The sequence below is a fragment of the Eucyclogobius newberryi genome, unplaced genomic scaffold (genome assembly GCF_026437365.1).
Source record: "Eucyclogobius newberryi isolate DKJ021-1_F unplaced genomic scaffold, fEucNew1.0.hap1 SCAF_2, whole genome shotgun sequence".
Classification (NCBI taxonomy): domain Eukaryota; kingdom Metazoa; phylum Chordata; class Actinopteri; order Gobiiformes; family Gobiidae; genus Eucyclogobius; species Eucyclogobius newberryi.
In genome coordinates, this window is record NW_027315834.1 from 35,114,750 (window position 1) to 35,129,689 (window position 14,940).

Here is a 14,940-nt window from a genome sequence, read left to right on the forward strand (position 1 = left end):
AACATGATTTGAAGCAAACTAATCCAGAGGGATCTCAGTAAGTCTGAACACTAATAGAGCAACACGCTCAAGGCACTACATTGGTATGACAACAAAGATTAGAGTCTTCCATTTTGGTTACAGACACAGTGGCTTAAGTTGAAAAATACTGATTAGGTTGCTCAGGGCAACAGGAAAACTAAAGGTATGATTTGTCAGATGTATAATGGATCCAGAGTAAAAAAATAAGCTGCCATTAGTCAGAGCCCAGAGCAACAGTGCTCACCAACCAAAGATGATCTCACATCCGTTTGAGGTAGAATCAAATCTAACTGTGACCTGCAGTGACAAAGGAAACATGCTGCAGATACTGGGCACCATTTATCTAAAGAAATCAAGGGACACCAGTTTAAATGAGAAGCCTATTTTACTTTAATGTCCATAAATGTACGGTATTTTATACATAGAAGCAAGCCATTAAATACTAGATAAACATCGTATGTTGATTTAGACCATGCAGTATAAAGTAGTCGTATAATGCGGCTGAAATATTTTGGATAAGTAACACATTTTTTTCCTAGAATTGCAAATTCATTTAGAGCTGCAATTTGTTTGAAATGTGCCGTTTGATCAGAATCCTACAATTCAAACACATCCCGGAGGAACGTTTGAATGAGTGAAATCTGAAGAATCACATGCGTTTCGAAACATCTTTGCAGACTCGAGTTAGCAGATGATATACAGCCTAAAACAGGACATTTTGTTGTTTGCATAGGACATTATAATCCATTAAAATAGTCTTTACATCCTATCAAATTGTGATCAATTCTATTCCCCAGTCCTGCAGTCAAAATATGTTTTGCACTGTAAATGACCACACTGGCGTATGCACGTGTTGCTTGAAAATGATTGAAAACACACTTTATTTGTAATTTTTTATTTGTTTTTACAGACCTTTGTCACAACAAAGTCAGCAAGAGCATGTTTTGTCCATCAAACCACTGCAGGTGATCTCAATTCAACTGAAGGGGACAGTGACCATTTCATTAGCATAAAAGCAGAGGCAGTTTTGACATGCAGAAAAATAGGCAGAGATTCAAATCATTCCAACCAAATCCACAATCCAGTTTAAATGAAGCCCCTCCATCGCTCTATAGCCCCCCAAATACACAATACAAGAAGGAAATGCTACTTAAAGTCATTGATCTCATATATCAATCGTCGATGCTTTGATAACCGTGTATGCATGTGTTATGTGTCGACTTAATGATGGCAAATCATTTATCAACTATTTGAGCAGTTAAGAAAAAAGTATTTTCTTTTGTGATCGGTTGAAGGCAAATGTGTTATAAAAATAGTCACAAATACTGAACATAGCACCCTCTCCCTCAGTTTAGTTAAGTACAATGCACCAAATGCCTACATTATTAAGTCCTATTTTAGCATATAAAAGCCTAATTATTATTCAAATGTCACTGTAATTTGTAAATGTGTTGTAAGTGCTAATTGTTTTTGCATTCCCCCCCATGTTTTTGGTCCGCAGGAGCGCCAGAGCTGACAGACCGTCTGCCTAGCAACAGAGGCTAAAAAGACGTAACCCAAAAATTGTGAATGAAGAGAAGTGGGGAAAATGCCCAGACAAAGAAAACTGACCATATCTATCAAACGCATAAAGCAGTGTATTTTAGGCAGAGGTTGATCCAAGATTTAGAGTTGTGTTGGTCCTCTGTCATGTGACCACGACGTCCATGGTCAGTTGTCCTGTCTGTCCGTGCCCCGGCCAGTCCAGCCTGGTCTCGCCGCCCTTACTTCAGTAGTGCTTTCACAGCGTCACTCTCGGCAGCTTCAAAAGCACTCTGACCGTCCGGCCCTTTACAGCTTTTGTCCGCTCCCTGGAAAAAAAGACAGAAAAAAACATATGAATGGTTGAAACTGTGCCTTTTGTTTCCATGCCTTGATTTGCATATTGCCTTGAGCCAAATGACAACTCTTTGCCAATTTTTAATTTAAAAGTTTTTTTTTTTTTTTACTTCAGTTGGACCTTTTTGATTAAAGTGAATCCAAGAACACTTTGTGATTTTTGCAACACATTAGGAATGCACAAATGCGACATTAGCGTCAGGTACAGCAGATTTGTCACCTAAAATAGAGCTTTGGTTAAAACATATTTTAGATTGACTTTTTTCTGTTTTTAGTCATACCCTTATGTTAGTTATCAATCTAAATTGCAGTTTTATCATATAAAATGTATATGAATTTATTCCTTGCACCATAAAGCGGCCCCAGGGGCTGGATGTGGTCCTCGGGCTGTTTTAATCTGGCAAGTAATAACAACAACAATAATAATAGTTACTTATTCTATTTAAATGTTTTATTGTATTAAATATGGATCGTGCGTCTGCATTTGTGCCCTTAATAAAGATTATATGAAATGAATTAATAAATGAGAGCACCTATATTGTTACACCAATGATCCCCACCACTCTCCTGGACATGAATATTGCCCTAAGGGATCAAATAATTACCCTCCCCTGGTCTACAATAAAAGGAAAAGAGGAAAGCGTTTGCCATGATCATGTTAAATATTATGTGTGTGTGTGCGTGCATGTGTGTGTGCGTGTGTGTGCGTGTGTGCGCACATGTGTGTATATATGTGTGTCAGTAACTCAGTTAGCTTCAGACCAAGACATGGGTTCTAAAACTTTTCAGGACAGGAGCCCCAAAATAACACCCCAGGGGGGTCCCAACACCCACTTTGAGAACCACTGAGCAAAGGTAGGGGATTGACTCCTCCAGTTTGACGGCACATCTTTCACAGTATTTTCCGTTTTGTGAAACGTCCTCTTTTCTAAAACTGTGGTAGACGAGCAATGATACTGAGGAGCAGTGTTGCAAACTCAAGCATACAACAAATGCACGATTAGCACTTAACACAAGAAAACTCAAAATAAATCATTGTGTTGCCTCTGTACTGTGGAGGAAAGGCTCTGAATGAGAGAAGCAGGAGAAATGACTGACTGCTCTGTGCACTGTAGAGGCCGTCATTAGGCTTTACATTGCTCACTGCAGATGGATGCGCGTGTAGGTTTACTCCTTGGGCTAGAATATGAGTATCCCTCAGTGGGATCAATAAAGTATTTACCTATTACCCAACAGTAAAAAAAAAACATGTCTATTTATTGTTCAGTCCTACAATGAATTTAGACATGCATTGTAGGAAACACACTGAAGGGGTTCAGTTTAGTATAGACACTTTTGCCATTAGATATGAATTAAAGCTACACAAATGCAAGTTTTAATGGACTTAATAGACAAACTTTAAAAGGCTGACAATTGATTAGTGATTTTTCTTTTCTCGGGACATTAATCTTCGACTGGTGGTGATTTGCCTTGTGCAGTGAACATGGGGTAGAATCAGATGGTCAGAGGAAATGGAACAATGCCTGGTTGGTCTGGCCGACTTGAGCCTCTTAGCACGGGGCTTACAGCGGACGGGCAGAGGCAGCGCATCGTCGCGTAGCGAAGAAGCTGGACGGAGCCCTGCGAGTCTGGTTAAACATTGTTTGTGCAGACTTAGCAGGGCAAAGGAAACCGGACTGTACACGCACTGACTGGAATCAAACGGAATCAAAGCAGACGAGTGCTTGTGTATTTACGTGTTGGAGCAGAGCTGCAGAGTCCCCTGCTGGGACTTCTGAACTGCACTGGCCACGATGTCACGAGGCCAATTTTTTTTATTGCGAAAAGGAAGTTATCTAATTATTTCTTTTTAATTTTTTTTTTTTTAAATTAAAATTATTTTCTATATTTCCCTCAGTGAACTTCAATCTACCTTCAAGAAAGATAATTCAGGACTCCTGGATTATCTTTCTTGAAGGTAGATTGACCCTTAACCTTTTCATCAGTCTTCCAGCCATCAGTAACTACCAATACTTGTAAGATTTGCTGTTTAATATTGATATAATACTAGTTTTAATATGTTGCTTCTCTACACAGTCATGAAGTGAAGGAAACGGTTCAAATACATTTCATTTTTAATAACATTAGCCCCCGGATCGAATCGAAATCGGATCGAATCGGAAATCAGATCGAAATCGGATCGAATCGATTCTTGAAATTTGAATCGAAACCCAGCTCTATATCTAATAGTTACCTGCAACTCTTAAATTGACCATAGCTTCTACAAACATTTAGCACATCACATGGGGTTTGTTTTACTTTGGGCCTATGGGGTGCACAGCTCTTCAGAACACCGGAAGTACAATCCCGTTCTCGTGGCAACAGAAGACCAAGCAGCATCAAGACTCTTTGGGAAAGTTTGAGTGCTTTTATTTTGGTTTAACTCGATTGTTGACCACAAAAATGTGGGAAGGAACATTTGACGGTGCAGAACAGCTACTTAACTCTAAAAACTAACTTGAAATATCACAACACTCACGACATAAATGAATTAAAAGGCTCTCGTCAGATTCCACGGGGATTATTATTATCAGTCCATGATTTCTGGAATTTGACAATGTAGAAGTAATCCTGTGCGATTGGGGCTTCTATTCTTCTGTCGTTCAAGGTATTTCTTCCGCTAATTTCATGTTTTATATTTAGAAACGGGGAGTATGATCTTTGCACATAGGCTTTATTGGACAGGACAGCTCGGCGTGAACTGGGGAGGAGCGAGAAGGGAGGACATGCAGTCAATTGTCGGAGCTGGGATTCGAACTTGCAACACTGCGGTCGGCTGCACGTGGAGCCTGGCTAGAGCTGGGTTTTGATTCAAATTTCAAGAATCAATTCGATTCCGATTTTTTATGTTTCAAAATCGTTTTTTTCCGATTTCTCAGATCCCATCTGATTCGATCCGATCCTAAGCCTGGTATGTGACTTTTATAACAAATTAAGTGTTTGAATGTATAATGGTGTAGCCATTTATCTTAATCCCAAAAAATATACAAAGTTCTGCTAAAAGGACTGATCACGACTCTCTGCAAACATTGTAGTTAGCAGTTTAGAGTCAGAAATATGAAGTAACTGTTTAGATGTCGAGAAAATGAATTATTTTCTTCCACTTTATCTGCAAATACACAGAGGGTTTAGCAGTGCAATCCATCTTTTAGACACTGGCCCGGACAGGCTCCTCTGGGAGAGAAACAAATTTGTGATACTCTGATGTGTTTTTAGAGATAACCACTGTTACGTTTGCACACACGCAAAAGAATCCAAAAGTCCAAGTCCAATCCCAAATACAATAAAAATATCTAAACAAATGTAGAGCTTTTGTAACTTTCTCAGCGGCCACAGAAGTATGATGATGCTGGTGGTTGGATACATTTGTGCTGCTGATCACTGAGTTTGTGGAGGACAGGAAACGGGAGTCTCTTCAGCTCAAGGGAAGTCATTAACTGAAGGTTCACGAACATTCTTCCTAACCGACTCCACAGACCTAATTTAGAACAACAGGGACAACATTACACCTTCCATCTACTACATCATCAATATTGCAGTACTGCCATGCTGCACGAGTGTGGAAATATAACAGTACAGTCACCACAACTATTATTTTGAGGGGAAACGTAATAACTTGCTAAATAATTCCACAGATTATTCTAAATTAAACCCCTTAAAAAGGAATTAGCAGGTGGAATGACATCAGCACACACACCTCAGAGGCTGAGGGTGATCACATGTTCACATGGCTACAGCAGACACCGCTGACAGCTCTAACAATAGCCATCTTTCTACAACTAGTAATGACCTTTTGACTGTCCAAACATGTGACCACTGATGGACCAATGGCCAAGTGTGACACAGGTGTAAGTGTAAAAACACCACGTGTCATACACCAACGACATCTACTCATTTTAGAGAAGTATATGTAATGTATAATTATGATGATTTAAGTATCATACATCAGTTGTAAGTGTTAAATGAATGGTTTTAATAGTAGTGTGTACACATGATGTACATTAGGGGAAGTGTACGCACTGGTGTTAAAAACAGGATGTGACATAACGGTGCCTCTGCACTGAAAGTACCTGTCCAGTCTCTTCTGGCACTCGCACTCTCTGCCACAATATTACGATACGGTTGTGCAGCGGCCGTGTCAAAATACCTCTTAATAATGCACTGCCAACACCAACGCAGCATGCAGAGGGGCAGGGGTCAGCTCCCATGGTGCATTAGGCCATTATGGCCAAAGAAAATGAATGTCTGGCAGTAAAGCCATCACAATGGGTTTCTCTCAGCAAGCTCCTATTATCTACCAAAGTGCTGTGGCACAATGCTACAGGTGCGATCAGGTGGAGTGTGACTGCTGGACACTCTTTTTATTTCATGTTGGGACACAAGGCAGAATTTAGGAACCGTGAGGAGTAAGTGCATCCATTCAAATCCCTGCAGTGAATGATGACCTTTCAGCTGAGTAATCTGGACAGTGCTTAGTGGTGACACAAGTGAGGAGACGTGCTGGCCACGGGTTTGCTCATATTGTTGGCCTCTGACCACTAAACGCACTGAGATGAGTCACACAGCTGAAACTCAACTCTGTCTCCTGTCACACGAGAACGCTGACATAGGTTTAAAGAGGCTTACATTTCCAGTGCAGGGGCAGAGCCGCCGGGCCATTAACCTAAAAGGCTTGTGTTGCTTGGTTTGTTTACTGCTACTTAAGCTAATTTAAGAGCAGACACACAAATATTCGAACATGAAGTGCATCACCTAAATTAGACTAAAAAAGTATGTCGTAGTATGTAGTACAAGGCAGTTTTGCTCGTTTTGGCTGCTTGTTTCAAACCTGAAGCCAGACGCCGTTGCCCACAGAACACGAGCAGCTGTGGCACAGCTGCTGGCCAGTTGCTTCAAACTGCTAAAGCAGAAGCTGGTCCACAGAAACATATTGGGATGATCGAGAGGGAGAGAAGCCAAGCTAATGGAAGCAGGTTTCATAGGCTGCTCCTCATTTAGCCAGTCCATATATAAACAGCAACTGCATCAGACCGTCAAGAACACACGCCAATGTCATGACACAAACCCTTTTACTGAAAACATACAATTAGTATGTTGCTAATTAACAATAGACAAAATAAAATAAAGGTCTCAAATCTAAACATTAATTTTATGTCTGGCTTGGACTGATGTCAGTTTCAATATACTTTTAGCTGGCTATGAAAGGAAACCCCAGAAAATAAAAAAAAAACATCTGAGTGCCGATAACACGTTCACGTTACTCTGCTCAGAGTTAGTCTTAATAGGATTTTGTATTGCAGTGAAACTTCAAACTCTAATTAAGATGATTACAGAATCAAACGCCTAATTAATAAATGATGTTAAGAATAGGGCTCCATAACAACTTCAAACCCTGTCATTTAGACCTGTTCAAACATGGTCTGAAATACAGCTTGTCACTTCTTATTTCAGTCTTTGTAAATTCTCCTGAACAGAATATGATCATCTAAACACAAATTGCAAATCTAATTACAATTCTTGTTGGAAAAAATGCAATTATATATTCCCCAAATGCTCAGCTTTAGATAGCCATTACAATTGTTTCACAACGCTAAAGTAAGAGAAAAAATACAACACAAATGAATGACACAATTACAATGCGACACTGTGCTCATTCTGGAGGACAGTGTTAAAGGTTCTTTTGTACAAGTGACCTCATTAGCACCGACCTGACACATCAGCTTGTGCTTTTACTCTGCAGATGTGCGTGTCAGCTGAAACCAGGGAACCCACCTTTTCTAGTAGGATCTTGACACAGGAGACATGGCCTTCATAACAAGCGGCGAGCAGAGGAGTGATGCCGTGCTTGTCTGGAGCCTGTGGCATAAGGAAACATACATTTAAAGACAAGACAGATGCTCCTGTTTGTGGTGGCAAAAACACATGTCACTTCTAAAACTTTGGTCCCTGTGAGTGCCTAATCCCAGTCACTTTTCACACTGGAGACTGTGTTTATGTGTTAGCAGGAGGCTAATGTTGTAGCATTCCTCTCCCGATTCTGTGATGTCCTGTGTGAGGCGCTGCCACTGAATGTCATAAAGGAGTAATACTGTGTCCAACACTCTTTGTGCACTGAACTGCTGCTGTTTACACTCACACTGAACTTCCTGTAGTGAGGCGAGATACGGAGAAGTGGGTGAAGTAAAATAGATTTTCTTCCAGACAAATCCAGATGAACCCCAAATTTGATTAATCAATCAAATCCATTTATCTCCCAGCTCCATGTGTAACAGAAACCAGCTGCATTCACTTTCAGTTTTATAGCAAATATAAAAGATGGTTTCTCAGACTGAACCTTGGTGAAAGTTGTTTACAGTTGTTGCAGCATTTTTAGATACAAGTATGTTGCCTAGAATTATTGATTAGGAAAAAACACCATGCTCAATAATATCATTTATTGAGATATTTTCAGAGGCAACCTTACATCTCTGTTAGTGCAGTGGTTTTGAGTTATAACCGTTTCAAAATAAGTTAACAGTTATAACATGATTAAATTCTATTAAAAAAAAAAAATTGGGCACAATTTTGGCCATTAATTAACACTAAAAAATGCAGGCGCAGAAAAAGGAACCATTAAGGAATTTACGGTTCTGTAGTTAGAGCACAACACAAGCACTTTACAGAACAAGAAGGGGTTAAAACGATACATTAGCAATAGACAATTATTATTTCGAAAAAATATTCTTTTTTATTAGTCCACCAGGATGTTTACACTGTAGTTTTTGACAAAATGTGAATTTTGCATGTTAGAAAACTAATTGAACAATTAATAAAAATGACAAATATGGCTATAATTATTGGAAGCAAAACCTCAGGTTTAGAGTCAGAAATATGAAGTAACTGTTTAGATGTCGAGAAAATGAATTATTTTCTTCCACTTTATCTGCAAATACACAGAGGGTTTAGCAGTGCAATCCATCTTTTAGACACTGACGACCGCGAGGTTCGTACCGCAATAACATTGTGTTGTGAGATTTGCATATCATTACATCCCTCATTAAAAGGTTTTGGTCTTACGTTAACATTGGCTCCTTTAGAAATGAGGTACTCCACCACTTCAGCGTGACCAAAGTCTGCAGCTACATGTAAAGGCATCCTTCCCCCCTCCAGCATTCTGTTCACATCTTCAACCTGAGAAAACACAAGGAAATAGATCATTAAAATAGCAATGCAACTCAAAAAAATCTAAATCTAATTTGTGGCAGCATTTTCTGTGTATCGGTTACAGCCCTTTGTCCTCCTCAGATCTCTCTCATTTTAAACACCATCTAATTTTCTCCACGATAATAACTTAACCAGGAGTAAAAGGATCCATTCGATTGTGTGTTAGGAGGGTCTCCACCTGATTAAAATGACAGAATTCTCAAACAAGTATCTTGTTGCAAACTGCTCATATTAAAAGTCCTGATCTACTGATGACAGACTTGAGGGGCCAAAGTAATAAAACCAAAATACCAATCAGGAGAAGAATATGTAAAGGGGAAACTGTCCTGTGCCTACGCGAGTCATAGCACAGCCAGATGAACCTGATGGTGTGTCACGGGCCTGTCCTGCAGATGTTATCGCCGCGGTGATATTTTGTGCAGGTGAAGATTGTTGCAGTCCCAGCGCGTGCGACTCTAACCCTTATGCCTCCAGCTCTACCCTCCTGGAATGGTTTGGCTCGTTGGTCAAAAACATTTGGAAAAGCCACAAATATTCAAATCAGGGTCCCAGATCACTGTCCATCAAAGTGTTCCCATGAGTCATGTGGGCAGTGTACAGACTCCGCCTTCAGTACTCCTTAACTCCTCCTTCTTAAGTGAAATGCACTGGAGATAATTATCCATCAGAAGCCAGATCTACTTGATCCATTACCAAAGCTAGATATGGACCTGCGAGTCTGCTAATGATACCTTAACGTCGCATTTCACCTGAGGGAATATTTATAGAGATTTTTTTTTTAATAATGATTGACAAAAACAAGTACAACAACCACAACCAATTATTATCACCGTACTTTTCGGGCTATACAGCGCTCTGAATAAAAAACCCTCCAACGAAATTTACAAAGAAACAAGAAAACAGTGTTCTCACTGAGGGCTTTTGGCCGCCGGCACCCGCCATGCAGAAAAGATACCGCCAGGTATTAAGATAACCGTGCGCGTGCCACGGGCATTTTAGGTTGCTGCTGCACTCGCTCGCGCATTGGGGCGGCGCGGGTGCCGTGGTGTTGTTCGCTCGCGACGCCTGCTGCGCTCAGCCGAGCAGGCACAGAGCGCCGTGCGGCCGCGAAAATACGTCACGATACGCCGCTCCTAAGTGGCGGAGTGTGATCATATTGGCATTCCATATCGAGCACCGTGTGCGGAAATTTTTAAAGTACTTTTTGCTAGCACCGCCATCCTCAAACCTCAGCCCAGCGAGAACACTGATATATACTGTCAATAAGCCGCAGGTGGCCACGTTGTAACATGAGATATTTACACACGCCAGTGACCGGGGGTCTCGTGCCGCGGGTCTAATTAGACTCATTTCTCAGTGCATATGAGTTGGATTGTAATAAAACACAGCCTTTTGAAGCCTAAACACATCACAGCTGTACCTACTGTCCCCTCTGTCCTTGATTACTCTGTGTGAGCTGATTTACCTCTGTCTTCACATCTGGTTCATCTGCTTCTGAGCTTGTGCTTAGCAAGTGAGTGTTACGTTATATTTGTCAAATGATATTCACCTAGAAAGATGGTGAGGTCTGGCCAAGAATGTCTAATTTCAATGTGGCAGGTTCTAAACTGCAGACCGCCGTATACAGCATGTCCGTGCTCCACGTGTGTCTTTGTGCTCAGCCACGCCGTCTAGATTCACTTCCTCATTAGACTAATTTCTCCATGAATATCAGTGATTGTGCAGCCCGGTGGTCAAGTGGTTAAGGCACAGCACACATATGCCAGGCTCCAGGTACAGCCGGCCACAAAATACAGAGTCGGATTGTAATAAAACATGCAGTAAAAACCTATAAATTAACTGCACCATTAAATGCACTGCAGGGTTCAACACGTTGGAAAAAAGTATTGGCTCAAAGCCCGAAAAGTACAGTAATAGAATTTGGGTTTAATTTTGATTTGTCTGGAAGAAAAAAGATTTTTTTATTTACGCCACCTCCCCGTAGAGCGTACCTCTGGGCTTCCGTAGCTCAGCCTCGCAACAGGAAGTTCAGCGTGAGTGTTAAGACAGGGACCAATGTTTTAAGAGTGACGCTCCTACTTTGCATATGCTTGTGTCACTCAGAAGAGAAAAGCCGAGGAGAAAAGCACAAGACCAGAGCTGACTGCGTTAAAATCAGCAGCGTCAAATCAAATGTGGTGGAAATGTAAATCCCATCTTACAGTAGTAGTACATATATACCAGTTTACTCCAGTCAATCTGTGTGTTAATTGGAGACCCAACACTTGTTCATGCAAGAAAGTCAGGATGGCCAGAATAGTCATAGGGACAAAAGTTTTAGACGTGAAGTGATGTGATTTTCCTTCCACTGAAAGTACAATGTCATTACAGCACATCTGCACATCCCCAGTAATAGTGAAGCATAAAGAGCACCAGGGCCAAGGATGAACACAGCTCAGAATGGACAGACTTTCCTCATCTTATATCACCTTGTTAAGCACGTCCACAGTAAACATAATGAATGGTAATACCAATTATAATAGAAGTGGCCTACTTTTTAACAAAATAATAAATCGAATTCATAGCCTACATGAGACTGACAACAAAACAAATATATTTTAACCCTAACCCTAAGAGTGAGGGAAAACATTGCATTGATATCAAAATCGTAGTACTTGAACACCATATCGCACCATTTTCCAATATCATGCAGGCCTAGATTACATATTTTTGTATTGCAATTGATATTCTAATTAATATTCAATTGTGAAGTGTGAACTAATGCTGTGTATATTAAATTTGTAAATAAAACAATGTACATTCTTAGTTTGTATAAAACACTACTTATAAAAAGGGAAATATATATCAAACATGCATGCATCAAAGCAACTAAAAATAACACCACCTCATGTGAGATTAGATTCTGCTTGTGCATGAACTCACCACAAAACTGTTGAGATAAGTGTGCCCACATTTGAACTACTTCTATTTGAAAACAGTGCAATGCAGAATCTAAAATGTATATATTTAGCACCAACTTAACCAAGGTTTGCAAAGCTATCCTCCACACACTGTGCTGTCTGCATCTCAGAGCAGTCAGGGAGATATTAGGCAAACATGTTTAAAATAGTCAAATACTCAATTGACATTTGAATGAGTGAATGTGCAGCTAAAGCTAATGCTAGAACCACAACTTCTCGATGCATTGATCATTGATATAGATGTAATCAGAGTAAGTTGGATAATTCATTTTAGATTTAAAATAACCAAATGTTTGATACACAGTTTTGCCCACGGGTGATCAAAACAGACTCCTGAACAAAACACTATACAGTACTGTAGCTATGACTGCAGTTATTCCAGACAAACACATTGACATCTACTTCTGTACTTTACCATCACGTTACACTTCTATGACTTTGCGCGGTGGATTTGCTGATTAAGACAGTATAATTAAGCTGGTCGGAGCGGTCTTAAACTTGCGCTTAGCTTGTTAGGCTAACGGTGTAAGCTAGCTACCCCCCACTTGGATCACCACAACGCCGGAGCTTGGCACTCACCGTCACCAGCTTCGCCCTGACATCGTCCAGTTGGCCGTTCTTCAAAGCCCACATCGGCTCATTGTCTGCCATCTTACGGTGTTCTGTGCGGATGCTATCGCTGCGCCTCCGCGGTGCGAAACACTGGGGAAGTTTGGTGCGAGTGTGTTTAAAGTTAGCGGCGTGTCGGCTACTACCGTCAGAGCGACAGGATTATGCCCACTGTGTGCGATGCGATGGCTCTTTTGCGGTGTGTGAGACGCGTGTTTTGCCGTCTGTTGTAAAGAGTTTTTGTTTCGGACTTGCTGGAAGAAGAGCAGGGGAAAAAAATCAGTTTGCAAAAGACAAAGTGGAACGAAGGGATCCGCCTTTCAGCAGCTAACCCAAAGCATTTCCGATGCCTTTTACCCGGAAGTAAATCCTTAAAGGGGCCGCAGCACTGCTTTACACTTATCTGACATACACACATACTACTACTACTACTACTACTACTACTACTACTACTACTACTACTACTACTACTACTACTACTACTACTACTATTACTAATAATAATAATAATACAACTGTTTCAACATATCAAATATATGTTTTATTGTATATTTATGATTTAAACTGTTAATTACCATCTTCAAAGTGACTATGTATAATGCTCCAGGTCACCCTTGAAAAAGAGGTCTTGATTTCAATGGGTACTCACCAGGTTAATAAAGTAAATAAATAAATAGTTTTGCCAACCTTATCATGGGTTAGGGTCAGGCAACAATTGTGTGCAGATCCTGGCCTAAAAGATCGCAAAACAAAATGATATGTTGAATTATCGTCCCTAGGTTTTAGTCAGTCCCCTTCTGTTGTTTTTTTTTTTTTTTTGACAGCTATAATTACTCATGATTACAAATTACTTCAAGTTACTCAATAAGGCACTCATTATTCTGGCCAGTTTAAATATGCAGTGTAGCTCAGCCTAAAAGACTATTAAACAAAACAAATAAACTTAATGTAAACAGGGATTTAACATTTTTGTGTGAACTGTGTGAAGCACTTTGTAACTTTGTCTGTGAAAGCGCTATCCAAATAAAGTTGACTTACCTCGCCATTGGTAACAGTGAGTCTGCAAACAGTGGTTTAATGGTAGGACAGAAAAAACATTCCTTCTCGCTTGTGCATACTGTCAGCCACCTTGATTATTATAAATGTGCCGTGGGCATGAGTGATTGGTGGTTAAAGGTTTCTCTCAGTTTACCCCAGGGGCAGCTGTGGCAACAGAATTACCACCATAGGTAATTAATTTAATGAATTAACAATGTAAAGCATTAACTGGCATCATTCTAATTTACATTTGTCTCCATTTTAGAGTATTGTTTTTTATAAAGTAGTTACTTTATTATCTCCATAGGTAAATCTGTGGCTTGACTGGGGCTACCTCTCAAGAGCAGTGGTTGCTGTGGCGCCCGGGGACTCATCTCCTGATCTTGACCTAAGACGGAGGATTTGACATCCTGAGTTCTTCTTTCTGCAAGGCATTCCACTCCTTAATTGTAAAAAGCAAGTTCAAACATAATTCCTCTACTAATACTTTACTGTAAAAAGCAATTTCACTTTATCCTGAACATTAGTTTTAAATGTTAATGTTTTTTTTAATGATAAAATTTCAAGTTACTCCCCAGCCTCATAGAAAGAGACAATTTTCAGACTATTAGTGGTTGCAGAGCTCAAGTGTGTCCATTAATGTACAAGGTCCGGACGTAAGTCTACACGAAAACAATCTCTATGCTAAAATGTGAACACTTCAGGTGCAAGAACTGTCACATTTTAATGACTTTCCTATCTATCACTTATATGGAACCATTGAGGGCTCCCAACTGGTTCATAATTACTGTGTTTAAGCAATCATCTGCTCCTCTGCAAAGGCTTACATCTAATATTTAATGACAGTTCCCATAAAAGTATGTTTTACAAGAGTTTAATTTAACTTTGATTTAAATTAACTATTTTATTATTTTTATCCATCGCTCCTATTGGATAATTAATACCTGCCTGGTTTGCAATATTAACATTCTGAGATGAAATTCCACGAATCCCAATGAACTCCTATAACAATAAATTAGGTCAACTTCCACAATAAGCAAACACTTTATTGTTCGCTCATATTACTAATTGTACTAATAAGGACAAGGCAGGCATGTTCCATTACATTTGGAAGTCCACACTATGTCCAGTTGTAAAACAAATTTGATTGGCCAGACCTATGACCTAAATGTATTATTACTTAGGTTACTTT

General features: G+C 40.0%; 1 protein-coding gene across 1 annotated transcript; it reads right to left on the reverse strand.

Moving 5' to 3' along the window:
* Positions 1–900: 900 nt before the first annotated feature.
* Positions 901–12,888, reverse strand: mtpn (myotrophin). The gene is made up of 4 exons (XM_072455154.1): positions 12,681–12,888; positions 8,995–9,108; positions 7,711–7,794; positions 901–1,871 (listed from the first exon to the last, which is right to left on the reverse strand). The coding sequence occupies exons 1-4, from the start codon at positions 12,750–12,752 to the stop codon at positions 1,785–1,787; spliced, it is 357 nt and encodes a 118-aa protein (XP_072311255.1). The 5' UTR covers positions 12,753–12,888; the 3' UTR covers positions 901–1,784.
* Positions 12,889–14,940: the final 2,052 nt, after the last annotated feature.

Bases quoted from the DNA above. Each gene is read 5' to 3' on its own strand.
- mtpn (XM_072455154.1), bottom strand. From the start codon at position 12,752: ATGGCAGACAATGAGCCGATGTGGGCTTTGAAGAACGGCCAACTGGAC. The intron at 9,109-12,680 runs GTGAGTGCCAAG...GTGTTTTCTCAG, and splicing joins TCAGGGCGAAGCTGGTGACG to GTTGAAGATGTGAACAGAAT. The intron at 7,795-8,994 runs GTAAGACCAAAA...CTTATGCCACAG, and splicing joins CTAAAGGAGCCAATGTTAAC to GCTCCAGACAAGCACGGCAT.